The sequence below is a fragment of the Canis lupus genome, chromosome 8 (genome assembly GCF_048164855.1).
Source record: "Canis lupus baileyi chromosome 8, mCanLup2.hap1, whole genome shotgun sequence".
NCBI classification, from domain to species: domain Eukaryota; kingdom Metazoa; phylum Chordata; class Mammalia; order Carnivora; family Canidae; genus Canis; species Canis lupus.
In genome coordinates, this window is record NC_132845.1 from 59,229,483 (window position 1) to 59,243,513 (window position 14,031).

General features: G+C 55.1%; 2 protein-coding genes across 3 annotated transcripts in view; one reads left to right on the plus strand and one right to left on the minus strand.

Moving 5' to 3' along the window:
* Nucleotides 1-13,256, plus strand: RABEP2 (rabaptin, RAB GTPase binding effector protein 2). The gene is made up of 13 exons (XM_072836344.1): nucleotides 1-647; nucleotides 1,117-1,323; nucleotides 5,701-5,858; nucleotides 8,283-8,393; nucleotides 8,480-8,827; nucleotides 9,079-9,174; nucleotides 9,260-9,358; nucleotides 10,287-10,442; nucleotides 11,176-11,353; nucleotides 11,476-11,487; nucleotides 11,584-11,639; nucleotides 11,871-11,987; nucleotides 12,598-13,256. The coding sequence occupies exons 1-13, from the start codon at nucleotides 587-589 to the stop codon at nucleotides 12,697-12,699; spliced, it is 1,701 nt and encodes a 566-aa protein (XP_072692445.1). The 5' UTR covers nucleotides 1-586; the 3' UTR covers nucleotides 12,700-13,256.
* The window catches only part of ATP2A1 (ATPase sarcoplasmic/endoplasmic reticulum Ca2+ transporting 1), a 14,990-nt gene continuing 14,170 nt past the window's right edge, over nucleotides 13,212-14,031 (minus strand). The window contains exons 22-23 of one of the 2 annotated variants that reach the window (XM_072836331.1): nucleotides 13,936-13,980; nucleotides 13,212-13,495 (exon numbers count right to left, since the gene is read on the minus strand). In XM_072836331.1, coding sequence (XP_072692432.1) covers nucleotides 13,976-13,980 — 5 coding nt within the window. In that variant the 3' untranslated portion in view covers nucleotides 13,212-13,495; nucleotides 13,936-13,975. The remainder of the gene's footprint in view (nucleotides 13,496-13,935; nucleotides 13,981-14,031) is intronic. The other variant, XM_072836330.1, reaches the window with a different exon arrangement.

Here is a 14,031-nt window from a genome sequence, read left to right on the forward strand (position 1 = left end):
GTGGAAGTTTCCGACTTCTCGAACGGACTACGCGGGACTCCGGCGCCCTGAAAAGTGAAGCCGACGCAGCCCTGCCCCGAGGGACGCTCTACCAGGGCAGAGGTGCAGGCAGGCTCGGCCACAACTCGCTGTCATGCGAGCCGCGCCCCGGCGGAAGGGGGTCAGGGGACCATCGAGGAGCTGGCTGCGGGGCTCGGAAGAGACCGCGAAGCTTCACCCCCTTTAGGCCGAGGCGGGCGTCCCGGAGAAGGTGTAACTTGAGCAGACCCTCCAAGGTCACGCGGAAATGCCAGAAGGCCTTTGATGAAAGCACTTCTTCAGGGTTTGAAGGACAAGCGTCCTTCTGGAACAGCGCTGCCCAGGAAAGAAGGCGGGGCGGGGCGGGGCGTGGGCCCGCGGCCGGGCTCGCGCTGCGACTCGGAAATCTTCGGCCCGGGCTCGGCAATCGGGCCCCGACTCCCGCCTGGGCCTCGAGCCCGGGGCCTATCCGGAAACAGCCGAGCGGATCCGGAAACAGCCGAGGAGACCCGGAAGGGGTGAGCGCCGTCACCGGGGAGTGCTGGAACCCGCCGTTTGCGCGGAGGCGATGGCGGCGGCTGCGCCGGCGGCCGCGGGCGAGGATGGCTGGCCACGGCGGCCGGGGGCCGGTACGTGAGGGCGCGTCCATGCACGCGAGGGGCGGTGGAGCCGGAGGCGGGGCCGAGCTCGGAGCGGGCGGATGGGGGGCGGTGAGGGGAGACTGGAGAAAGGGGCGGGGCCACGCCGTCTGGAGGGAGGGGGCGGGGCCTGCGGCCACCGAGGAGGGGGCGTGGCCCGGCCGTCGAGGGGGCCCTCGGCAGGTGAGAGGCGGCACCGTGGGGGAGGGGGCGGGACCATTGGAAGGGAGGGGTCTCGTCTGGGAGAAGAGGTGGGTGGAGGGGGAAGGCGGGGCTCCAAGCAGCACGTGGCAGAGCGAGGTGAGAAGGAGGCGGGGCCAGGTGAGCGGGGCGGGGCCAGGTGGGGGTGGGAGGACCGTGGCAGCAAGCGCTAGGTTGCAGTACTTATAGATTTGAGAGTCTGGGGGTACAGGGGAACCTGGGAGTGATGGGGAAAAAGGTTGATCCTTGTCCTCCACAGCCCTGGACCCCCAACCCCAAGAGGGGGCGGAGGTTGAAACCGAGTCAGAGCTCAGCCGGCTGCGGGCTGAGCTGGCAGGCGCCCTGGCAGAAATGGAGACCATGAAGGCTGTGGCGGAGGTGAGCGAGAGCACGAAGGCTGAGGCCGTGGCTGCAGTGCAGCGGCAGTGCCAAGAGGAGGTGGCTTCGCTGCAGGCCATCCTGAAAGGTGAGGCAGCCCCGATCAGAGGGCCCAGATGTGCTGTGGGGTAGGTTAATGGGGCTGCCTAGCATGGGGCAGGCCTCAGGGCCCAGAGGAAGGGGTGTCCTTTTCTGATTTGCATAGAGGTGCTGCCCCTGCTAGAAGCAGCTCTATTGGGTTCCAACTAAGTTTAGTTCTGAGCTCCTACCTCTTCCCTTGCCCGGTGTCATTTCTGGTCCCTCACTGATGACTGATCAACCCTGAAAGATGGGCAAGTTTTCAGTTCCTGGAACCAGCCTCATGTAAGCCTCTGGGTTTCAGACTCAGCCCTGGGCCCCATTGCTGTGAGTCTAACCCTCTGGTTTCCTTCCTTCCACAAGCACTCGTACATTTGTACTGCCCTACACATATTCAGACTTTCTGTCCTCCCTTCCATTCTGTCCTTGAGCTGCACCAGCTCCCGATACCCCAGATTCCACCCTCCCCCACCCCGCCAGCCAACGTTGTTATTTCCCCCTTCTACTCTAGTCTCTGAAATTGCTTCCAGCCCTCTCCCACTCCTCTGTTTCCGTGGCCCCTGCTGAAGTGAGGTTCTGGATAACTCCCCTAGAGCATGCCCCCAGCCTTCTCACAGGTCTGGCCCTGTAGTCTGGCCTTGACATTGGCTTCCACAGTAAACTTCCTAAAATTCCCATCTCACCATGTCATTTCCTTTTCTCACAACCACTGCTGGCTCCAGACTTCTATGGGTCTGTATCCACACTGCAGGCATCCACATACCATCTGTGCACCATGGTTATCTCCTCATACAACTTACTCTGTTATCTACTTACTATTTATTCTTTAAATTAGATCCATTTTTGGGGAGTGCTGGGTGGCTCAGTTGGTTAAGCCTCTGGCTCTTGACTTCAGCTCAGGCCATGATCTCAGGGTGGCGATATCGAGTCCCATGTCAGGCTCTGTGCTGAGTACGGAGTCTGCTTAAGATTCTCTCTCCCCGGGGGACCCCTGGGTGGTGCAGCGGTTTGGCGCCTGCCTTTGGCCCAGGGCGTGATCCTGGAGACCCGGGATCGAGTCCTGCGTCGGGCTCCCAGTGCATGGAGCCTGCTTCTCCCTCTGCCTGTGTCTCTGCCTCTCTCTCTCTCCGTGACTATCATAAATAAATAAAAATTAAAAAAAAAAAAAAAAAGGATTCTCTCTCCCCGGGATTCCCGGTGGCTCAGCGGTTTAGTCCCTGCCTTCGGCCCAGGGCGTGATCCTGGAGACCTGGGATCGAGTCCCACGTTGGGCTCCCTGCATGGAGTCTGCTCCTCCCTCTGCCTCTGTGTCTCTGCCTCTCTCTGTGTATCTCTCATGAATAGATAAGTGAAATCTTTAAAAAAAAATAAAGGATTCTCTCTCCCCTCTCCACCCCTCACATTTATTTTATTTTAATTTTTTAAAATTTTTACTTATTTATGATAGTCACACAAATAAGTAAATAAAATCTAGAAAGAAAAAGAGAAAAAGAAAAAGAAAGAGAAAAAGAAAAAGTTTGGGGCACCTAGCTGGCTCAGTTGGTAGGAACATGCAACTTTTGATCTCAGGGTTATGAGTTGAAGCCCCATGTTGGGTGTAGAGATTACTTAAATAAATAAACTTAAAAAAATAATGATGAAGAAAAGAAATTTCCTGTCCGTATGAGAGAAGCTGTGTCCTAAATGATAATAATGTAGGTTTCCCCCACTATCCAAAATTCAAGCATTCCTATGAAAATTTTCTAAACCAAAATAGCGTGTAAAATGAAGGTGAAGGCACAATTACCACTAATTTATGTGGAAAATTTTTTGAGTATTCCCAGATCTAAAAAATAATCCCTGATACTTTATGATTTTTCTGATACTTTACCACCCTTTTCTGATGCTTTACGACCCATTTTGCTCATGAATGCATAAAATAAATCAAGATGCTCACACAGTTCAAGGCCATGATACTGAGAGGCTGAGTGTAGTGCCCTGGCAAGGGGCGTGGCAGTGCCACTGTGGCTGCTCGGGGTGCACACTGCCTCTGAGGGCTCTGCAAAACAAGCACTAACCACCATTTTCACCTTTTGCCATTTTTTTGCAAAAGTGAAAATCCTCTTTGGTTTCTTTTAGTTAGTAAAAACAGGTACTAATACAGGATTTTTGTAAAAGTGAAGTGGTGTAATGTGAACTTTCGAAAAATGCAGCATACCTGTAGTCATAATAATAACAAAAGTCAACGTTTATTTGTTTTATTTTAAGATTTTATTTATTTATTTGAGAGAAAGTGAGACAAGAGAGAGCACAGAGGGAGAGGAAGATGCAGACGCCCCACTGAGCAGGAAGCCCCACTTGGGGCTTGATCTCACAACCCAGAGATCACGACTTCAGCTGATACCAAGAGTCGGATGCTCAACTGACTGTGCTACCCAGGTACCCCAATAGTTAACATTTGTTGAGCACTTACTATGTGCCAGGCTCTGAGTTAAATACTTTATGACTATCTATTTAAATTTTATTTATTTGGGGGTGCTTGAGTGGTTCAATTGGTTAAGCGTCTACCTTCAGCTCAGGTTATGATCTCAGGGTCCTGGGATCAAGCCCCACATCAGGCTCCCTGCTCAGCGGGGAGCCTGCTTCTCCCTCTCCTCCCTGGTCATGTTCTTTCTCTCTATCTCTGTTGCTATCTCTATATCTCTCAAATGAATAAATAAAATCTTTAAATAAATAAGTAAATAAATAAATAAATTTTATTTATTTGGGACGACTGGGTGGCTTAACGGTTGAGCATTTGCCTTTGGCTCAGGGTGTGATCCCAGGTCTAGGGATAGAGTTCCACATTGGGCTCCCAGTGAGGAGCCTGCTTCTCCCTCTAATGTCTTGCCTCTCTCTCTCTGTGTCTCTCATGAATAAATAAGTAAAATCTTTAAAAATAAATAAATAAATTTTATTTACTTAAGTAATCTCTATATCCAACCTAGGACTCAAACTCACAACCCTGAGGTCAAGAGTTGCATGATCTTCTGACTAAGGCAGCCAGGGACACCACTTTATGAGTATTTAATCTGCATAACAATCTCCATGAGGTAGGAATTAGTATCTGTTTCCATTTTGCAGGGGATGCTTTGAGGCCCAGAGAGGTTAAATAACTTGCCCCAGGTCATACAACTAGAAAGCAGAAGATTGAACCCAGGTAGTCTGGAAAGAGAATCTTTACTTCAAATGTTAGTACATGTTAAAATAAATAACTATGCAAATAAAAAGTGGTGGGGCGCCTGGCTGGCTCAGTTGGTAGAGCATGGGACTCTTGATCTTGGGATTGTAAATTTGAGCCCTACATTGGTTGGAGCGATGACTTAAAAAAAGAAACTTTAGGGGGGCGCCTGGGTGGCTTAGTCAGTTAAGTGACCCTTAATTTCGTCTCAGGTCATGCTCTCACGGGTGTGAAGTCAAGTCTCGAGTTGAGCCCTACATGGGGCTCTGCACGAGGCTCTATGCTGGGAGTGGAGCTTGCTTAAGATTCTCTCTCTCCTTCTGCCCCTGCCACTCACACATGCGTACTCTCTCTCAAAAAAATATCTTTAAAAAAAGTGGCCCCGTGCCACCCAGCATCACCTCCACCTCCCACTAACCCGTAGGACAAATTTCAAACTCCTTGGTGTGGCATTCAGGGCCTCAGGAGCCATCCACTACCACCCTGTCCCGCCTTTCTGGCATCTCTCCTCAGGCACCTTCACTCTAACTCTTGCAACATGCCCAGCCTGCCCCAGATACACCATCCACTTCCCCACTGAGCCTTTTCTCAGGCTGGTCCTGTGACTTAGTCTGTCTCTTGTCTCCTCCACTGCCTGCTGGTGTCCTCTCCTGGCCAGGCAAGCAGACTGGAGAGCTCCTCCTCTGAGACCCACAAGCCCGAGAATGGTCCTCTTGGAGCTGTATATCACGCTCCTCTGTAGCTGTTCCCACAGCTGCCTTCCCCATCAGAATGTGGGTTTCTGGTGTCAGCCTTTGTGTTTGATTCATTTCTCTGTTTCCGGAACCCAGCTCAGAGTCTGGCCCAGAGTAAAAATTCACTACTGTTATTGGAGGTTGCTCGTTACTGGTGCATAGCAATGAGAATAGAGATCATATCTTCCTCATTTATTGTGTACCGGGAGGAGGGCTGAACACCTTCCAGATGTCATCTCATTTGCCAACAAGCTTGTGGGGTACTCGTTAGTGTCCTCGTTTCGCAGCTGAGGACGCCGATGGCCCAGGGCCATCTCTCCACAAAGCCCATGGCCTCCGTCGCTCTGATAAATGGCCTCGCAGAGAGCGATGGGGGTAAAGAGCCCCCCCGTCGTCACCCACAGGTAGAGCCAGGGCGCTGACCCTTTCTCCTCTGCCCTCCCCACCTCTCCAGACTCCATCAGCAGCTATGAAGCTCAGATCACTTCCCTGAAGCAGGAGCGGCAGCAACAGCAGCAGGACTGTGAGGAGAAGGATCGGGAGCTGGGGCGCCTGAAGCAGCTGCTGTCCCGGGCTCACCCCCTGGATTCCTTGGAGAAGCAGATGGAAAAGGTTGGGGTGACTCCCCCCCCCCACACACACACACACTCCCCAGGATTTGGAAAGATGTTGAGGCAGCCAAGGTGACCACGGGGCAGAGGGATTGTTGGAGTCCCATTCCCAGATGGTGGGGAGCAGGGCACCCAGTAATAATTCCAGGTGTGTCACATACGGACTCTGTACTGGGCAAGGTCCTGGCTTTACTGCTTCCTGGCAGGATGGCTCGATTTGTTTGCCTCCAAAATGAAGGAGATCACGTAAGGGGAAGGGAGCTGACACTTAAGGACGGCACTTGTGCATCAGGCCCTGAGAACAGTGCTTGACAGATCTGTCTCCAAGCTTTCCTCATTGGCCCATTTCACAGATGAGTAAGGCAAGGTTAAGAAAAGTTCAGTAAATCTCCCGGGTTATACATATAAAATGCAGAGGAGGGATTTATTTTATTTTGTTTTGTTTATTTTTTTTTTAAATTTTGTTTATTCGTGAGAGACAGAGAGAGGCAGAGACATAGCCAGAGGGAGAAGCAGGTTCCCTATGGGGAATCCATTGCAGAACTCGATCCCAGGACCCTGGAATCACTACCTGAGCCAAAGGCAAATGCTCAACCACTGAGCCACCCAGGTAGCCTGCAGAGTAGGAATTTAAAAATCTAGGCAGTCTGGTTCTAAAAATCTTGTTCTTAATCTCTGTGGCTTATCACCGCCTTTATCATCGGTGTCCCCTTGATGTGGTAGGGAACTGATTTCCCAGACTTCAGTCTTTCAAAACGAGTTCACATCATTACCTCATTTGATCCTCAGAGCAGCCCTGTGAGGTAGTGTAGGTGCTTACCTCATTTCATGCAGGAGGAAGCAAAGGCTCGGGAAGATGGCCTGGATAGAAACACAAAGATCCAAATAGGAGCCTGAGAAAGGAGGCTTGCAACCCACGGCTTCCCAGCAGAGGCTGCTGCTTGCATTGCCAGTGATGCTAGGGAGCAGTTCCACGGTGGGTGAGGGAGAGGGCCCTGCCGAGCAGTAGCCTAGTGCAGCGAGCAGAAGGACAGCAGGCGTAGGTTCGGGCAGTCAGTCCCCACCCACCTCCTGCATCGGCCATGTCCGCCCAGTGCACGGGCATCTGCAGAGCGTGTATTCCAGGACTTCGGATGGGACCAGAAGTGTTTTTATTTGGGCCATTCAGGCTTACTCTGCTGTTGCAACTTTTCACAGAAGGGATTTGGAGGGTTAAACTGAGCTTCCTTGAGACAGGCGTTTGAGTGATTCAAGAGGTAGAAATGGCATGGATCAGAAGAGGTTGGGTGACTGGCAGATTTCAGCCTTGGACAGCTGGGCAGGTGACCTGATGCCCATAGGGGGACAAACAGCGTTGTAAGTGCTTGGCTGTACTTGAATAGAGGAGCCTGTGTGACATCCAGGTAGAGATGGCCAGAGGCCATTGGCTTTGCAAGTTCACCAGGATCCCAAACCTGAAAACAGACCAAAAAGAAATGGCCAGCAATGCGGGGGTGATGGGAGTAAATGACATATCAGTTAGGATGAGATTTGAAAACCCAAATCAACGGTAGCTTAAATAAGATAGAAGTTTATTTTTCTTAAAATCCACAGATAGACATTCCAGGAATGATGTTAGCTCAACAAGTCATCAGGAACACAGGTTCCTGTTATGTTACTGTATTGCCATGGTAGCTTATTGCCTCACAGTCCAAGATGACCGCTGGAGTGCCAGCCATCATGTCCACAGTCTAAGCATCAAGGAGGAGGAGGAGTAAAGAAAAGCACACCCTGTCCCTTGAAGGAGTTGTCCCGGAAGTTTGCATTAACATTTCATTAGCTGGAAATGAGTCATGTGACTATGCTTAGTTACAGGGAAGCTGAAAAATGTAGATGGTGGTGTAGGATTTAGGGCATGTGTTCAACTACAAATGTAAGCGCCTGTGATAAAAAATACAAGTGAAAAAGGATGGTGGGGAAGGAAAGGATGATGAGTGAGTGGGCACCAGGCAGATGGTCATGACTTCAGCCCCTTTGCCTCCTGTGGGACCTGGGCAAGTCGTGTAAGTTCTCAGAGCCTCTGTGTTCTTATCTTTAAAACGGGGATGGGGGTAGCCCTGGTGGCGGCAGCGGTTTAGCGCCACCTGCAGCCCGGGGTGTGATCCTGGAGACCTGGGATCGAGTCCCACATCAGGCTTCCTGCATGGAGCCTGCTTCTCCCTCTGCTGGTGTCTCTGCCTCTCTCTCACTCTCTCTGAATGAATAAATAAATAAATCTTTAAAAAATAAATAAACAAAATAAAATAAAATGGGGATGGACAGCACCTCCTGGGGAGGATTAGAAGGGTTGACATGCTTAGAGAGAAGGCTCGGCACAGACCTGAGGGTTCCAGTTGTCTAGAGATGGGGGAGGGGGGCCTGCTACCACCTAACCCCCTTCTTCCAGGCCCATGAGGACTCGGAGAAGCTTCGGGAGATCGTGCTGCCTATGGAGCAAGAGATTGAGGAGCTGAAGGCAAAACTGCTCAGGGCAGAGGAACTGATTCAAGAGATCCAGGTGAGGGGGCGGCCAGGGGGTACGGCGGGAAGAGGGGGCACTGCAGGACCCTGGCCCCCCAGCCTCCTCCCTGATCCTTCCCCTAGAGACGTCCCCGGCACCCCCCTTCCTTGCACGGCTCCACGGAGTTGCTGACTCTGTCCCGGGACCCATCGCCCCCGCTGGAGCCTCTCGAGGAGCTGAGTGGAGACGGTGGTGCAGCGGCCGAAGCTTTCGCCCACAACTGTGATGACAGTGCCTCCATCTCTTCCTTTTCCCTCGGCGGTGGGGCCGGCAGCACCTTCCTGCCCCGCAGCCGCCAGGGCCTGAGCCCCGAGCAGGAGGAGACAGCCTCTCTGGTGTCCACGGGCACCCTGGTCCCCGAGGGCATCTACCTGCCCCCTCCTGGTTACCAGCTCGTGCCTGACACCCAGTGGGAGCAGCTGCAAACAGAGGTGAGTGGAGGGGGCGGGGCAGCCCACCCAGGGGCACACATCCTCTTCCTCCCCCGGATGCTCACTGAGCACCTGCTGCGTCCACACCCAGAGCTAGAAGCAGGGCTCGGGCCACAGAAGCAGGGGGGCCAGTTGGAAGCTGTCTCCCCACCCCTGCCTAGCCCCTGTGATGCAGAAGCAGCCCCAAGGGGCACAGTGAGGAGTGCAGGCCTCCGCTTGGAGGCTGAGACTGAGGCTGGCATCTGTGGCAGGGGCGGCAGCTGCAGAAGGACCTGGAGAGCATGAGCCAGGAGCGGGACGAACTGCAGGAGGGCCTGAGACGGAGCAACGAAGACTGCGCCAAGCAGGTGGGGCCCGCTCTGCCGCCGTCCCAGCAGGGTCCCTGGCTGCTTGCCTCCTGGCCCCGACCTCACCCTTGCTTCCTACCCGCAGATGCAAGTACTCCTGGCCCAGGTCCAGAACTCAGAGCAGCTGCTACGGACCCTGCAGGGGACTGTGAGCCAGGCCCAGGAGCGGGTTCAGCTACAGATGGTGAGGGGCCGGGGCATGAGGGACAGGAGTGTGTGACGGGAATTGGCTGAGAGGGGCCTGCAGGAAGGTCAAGGCACCTGTCCTGCACCGCCCGCCTCCAGCCACTCCAGCTGCCCCCTGGAGTTTGGTGCCCGGTGCATAAAATGTTTCCAAGTACCAGGCACTGTGGTTGGAGCAGGAGTTCTAGGGGGCCCACCACATACCAGCTCTGTGATCTTGAGCTGATCCCACGAGTTCAGAGCCTCTGCCTTACCTCCTTGAAATAGAGATGGCAGGATCTCGCTTGCGCTTGCAGAGTCATGAGTGAGGCTTGCAAAATCAAATGTGCCCGGAGTCAGGCCAGGTGTAGACTGGAAGGAGCAGTGCGGAGGCCGGGAGGCTCGCAAAGGGCTCTGCTGTCCCTCGGCTCTGTGATGGGAGCCACGTGGGAATGTGAGCCCGATGCCAACACACTTTCTGATTTGTCAACAGAAGCCAGAAACCTGGGTACTTCTGTATTGTCTCCCAGTTTTTAAAGTTGATGACTAATTTCATCTTTAAAAAAAAAACAACAAAAAACACATGGAACAAATAAAACACTCGAAGTGGCCTGCCACTTGTGACCTCCAGGCCATCGGGGAGCATGCATAAAGAGCTTGCGGGTCAGGGGCGCCTGGCTGGCTAGTCGGTGGGGTACACAACTCTTGATCTCAGTGTCGTGAGTTCGAGCCCCACATTGGCATGGAGTTTACTTAAAAAAAAAAAAAAAAGAGCTTGGTGGTCAAAGGTACTTAATAGAGTATGATCCTTCCTTTCTCAGCAGAGGAGGAGTATGATCCTTCCTTTCTGGCCCTCAGCGGTGTCGGGAGGAGGGTTCAGGGTTTGGCCTCATGGGGCACTGGTGACAGCTGGTCCCCATCATCCCATCCTACTGACTGTCCATCCCCAGGCAGAGCTGGCCACCTCACACAAGTGCCTGAGCCACAAGGTGAAGAAGCTGACTGAGGAAAACCAAGGGCTCCGGGCTGAGCAGCCGCCGTCCTCAGCCCCCTGGGGTCTGGAGCAGGATGAGGGCCATGAGGACTCGCTGCCCAGCTCGGTGCCGGTAAGCGGAGTGTGGGTGCTGAGGACCCAAGGGCCACTCCTCTGGCCCCCTCCCTCCACACACAGAAAGGCATTGGCCCGGGACCATGGGACTCAGGAACTCACCCCGGGCTGCTGTGTATTAGCTGTGTCACCTTGACCAACTCACTCGACTCGTCTGAAAAATGGGACTGTACCCCCTTCCCAGCCTTGGTGTGAAGAGAAAATGAGTTAGCAGAATGTGTGACACGGAGAAGCAGTGATTTGGTTGATTAGTTATTTTTAAGTGAGATCCACAAAACGGAGTTGATCATTGTCTTGGTTTATAAGAAACTGTCATCATTGACTGAGTTCATTAGAACCCTTGCCCACCCTGAGAACCACCACGTCTGCCTCCCGACATGCACCCCTGCGGTCCTTGGTTCTGTGTTTGCTGTCCTGACCTCTGCCATTGCCTTGCTCTTTCTTGGTGTTGTTTTCACAACTGCACAGCTGCCCAAACACAAACTGACCTTTGTGTTCTTTTTTTTTTTTTTGACCTTTGTGTCCTGAGCATGACAAAGGGGCATCCTGCTCTAGGGAACTGGGCAGGACTATCACTAGGCACCGGCACCGGGCCTGGGCTCCTCCTCCAGGTGGCCATCTCTGGACGTCCCCACTCCTTGTGCCCGGCACTTTGGTGGTTTCCCTTTTAAGTTTCCTCCCTCCCTCCCCTCCTCCTCCCCCCCACCCTTGGGATGGTGGCTCCCCTCCAGGACCTACAGCAGCTGGTGCGCCACACGAGGCAGGAGGCACGGGCCCAGCAGCAGGCCCGGGAGCACGAGGCCGAGAGGCTCCGGATTGAGATCGTGACACTCCGGGAGGCGCTAGAGGAGGAGACAGCAGCCAGGGCCAGCCTGGAGGGGCAGCTGAGGGTGCAGCGGGAGGAGACAGGTAAGGGAGGAAGAACGGAGGCTGACCTCCCCCACAGGGGAGCACCTGGGCTTGCCAGGAGGGGAGAGGGAGGAGCCTGTGTGAGGAGGAGCTTTGACCTCTCTCTCTTTCTCTCCACACAGAGGTGTTAGAGGGTGAGTACCGCCAGAGCCCTGCCAGGTGGGGCAGGATGGGAGGGAGGGAGGACAGAGGGCGTGGGCCTGACAGCTGGCTCCTGCCTGACTTCCCAGCCTCCCTGTGCAGCCTGAGGACAGAGATGGAGCGGGTCCAGCAGGAACAGAGCAAGGTGAGGCTAGGCTGGGCTCTGGAGCCAGACTCTGTGACTGTGGCGGGAGGGACTACAGTGTGGGGACCCTCAGTGGGCCCTTCTGTCCTTTCTCCAGGAGGCCGGGTGGGGCTCTGGCCTCACAGAAGAGGTCAGAGCCAGGGATGGCTCCCCTATCCAGACCTCCTGTGTCTCCGGCTCCACCCCCTCCCATGTGGCACAAGGCCCCACCCCTGTGTTCTGTCCCCCCAGGCCCAGCTCACAGACCTGCTCTCGGAACAGAGGGCAAAGGTGCTGCGGCTGCAGGCGGAGCTGGAGACCAGTGAACAGGTGCAGAGGGATTTTGTCCGACTGTCTCAGGCCCTGCAGGTATGGTGTGTCCCCTTTCCATTGGGCTGGCATGGTCCAGGTGGCTAATCCTAGGTCCTACAACAGTCCCCCAATCAGGGGAATCCTCTTCCTCCTCCTGAGGCTGTCATCCTTTTATCCTCTGAGCTTTGTTCAAAACAAACTGTTGTGTGCAGGTCTCTGTTGGATGTGTAAAGCCCCGGGCCCACCCAAGGATGACACCTGGGTGGGAGTCCCAGCCCCTTCCGGGCACCAGAGGTGCAGGCTTCACCCTGTGGCTTTAGCTACCATGCTGCCTCCTGGGTCCCAGCCTTCTTGCTGCTGCCCCCCTCCCAGCTGGACTAACAGCCTGTTATGCTGCCGTGCCTTCCTGAGGCACAGCCAAGCTGAGACTGGTGGCTGGGAGCCTCTGGCTTGTGGCAGCAGTCCCTCCACACTCCCTGTGTCAGCCCCACCTGCCCTGCCCACCCTTGGTCAGGCCACTTTCTTAGGACCCATTTCTTCCCTTGAATCCCAGTTTCACCGTGGCTTGGGGAAGGTGGGGACCCTTGCCCCATTAGAGGCCTGGCAGATGGGAGGGGGCTGCATTTACCCACCAAGGGCCCTCTTCCTCCCGCACTGAACCCTGCAGGTGCGCCTGGAACGGATCCGCCAGGCAGAAAGTTTGGAGCAAGTGCGCAGTATCATGGATGAGGCGCCCCTGAGGGACGTCAGGGACATCCAGGACACCTGAGGGGCTAGGACCCACCCACCTGGGGGAGACTGCCTTTCCCCACATCTGAACTGAGAGGCCTGGGCTTTGCAGGTCTCAGGATAGAGGCTTGATCCCCTCCAAGCCCGGGCTTGAGGTGATGGGGCCTCCACTGCCCTGTCTCTGCAGCACCTCCTCCCAGGGGTGGCTGGCCTTCTGCTCCCGAGGATGACACCTGGGTGGGAGTCCCAGCCCCTTCCAGGCACCAGAGGTGCAGGCTTCACCCTGTGGCTTTTGGCTGCCATGCTGCCTCCTGGGTCCCAACCTTCTTGCCACTGGCCCCCTCCCAGCCGGACTAACAGCCTGTTATGGCACCGTCCCTTCCCGAGATACAGCCAAGCTGTAAGCGGTGGCTGGGCGCCTCTGGCCTGTGGTAGCAGTCCCTCCATACGTGCACCTGGGACAGGCAGCTGCTTTCTGGACTGCATGACACTAAGATGCTTGTCCCCCCAGGGCCCCACCCAGGCCCCAAGATGCGCACGGAGGCAAGACCAGACTTTTCTGTCATTTATTTTCAATAAATAAGCAGCTCAGCTCAATCCGTCGCCTTGTCCCTGCAAGCCCCACGGGGTTGGGGAGGGGAGGTTTTACAAGAGCAGAAGGGAAGATGGGGTGTTGAGGGTGCAAAGTGGAAGGGACCATCATGTTTATAAACAGAAAAATGTCAGGGAGGGGAACGTGGGAGTTTGTGCCACAGCTCTGGCTGAAGATGCATCACTATCAGGGTGGGGAAGAAGGGGCAAAAGGACTGGTTACTTCCTTCTTTCATCTTCTGGATCTGGAAGGCGAAAGGGGAGGATGAAGTGGAGTGAGGGGGGGCAGGAGGGGAGAGGTAACGTCCCTCTCAGGCTCTCTGTCCCCTCTCCCCTGGCACACTCACCTGGAGGGTTGCTGCAGCCCCCCCCCCCACTCACCTGTGTCCCAGACCCCACTCCTCCCCAGCACTGCAGCCCAGGCAGCGGACAGCTCAGCGCCCAGCCAGCGCAGCGCAGCGCAGCGCAGCCCAGCAGGCACCATGCCGTCCGAGGCGGGGCGGCACTGACCGTACAGGGTGAGGGCAGCAGCCCACCCACTGGGAAGCGTGGCAGTGGCAGCAGCGGCTCCGGGTGGAGCAGCGAGCGCAAGTGACCTCGGATGCCACCGAGGGGGAGAGAGGAGGACGCGCGGGGGGCGGGGGTGGCACAGCAGCTGGGGGCGAGGGCGAGAAGGGGGCGATACCTGTGACACGGTTCAAAGAGATGGAGGAAGGGGAAACGGGTTATCCTATGGCCAGAGAGGACAGAGAGACAGAGTTACGGAGGGCAGAGGTGGGCG

Coding starts and splice junctions, on each gene's coding strand:
- RABEP2 (XM_072836344.1), top strand. CDS start 587: ATGGCGGCGGCTGCGCCGGCGGCCGCGGGCGAGGATGGCTGGCCACGG. Junction 648..1,116: donor GCCACGGCGGCCGGGGGCCG/GTACGTGAGGGC, acceptor TGTCCTCCACAG/CCCTGGACCCCCAACCCCAA. Junction 11,988..12,597: donor GACTGTCTCAGGCCCTGCAG/GTATGGTGTGTC, acceptor TGAACCCTGCAG/GTGCGCCTGGAACGGATCCG.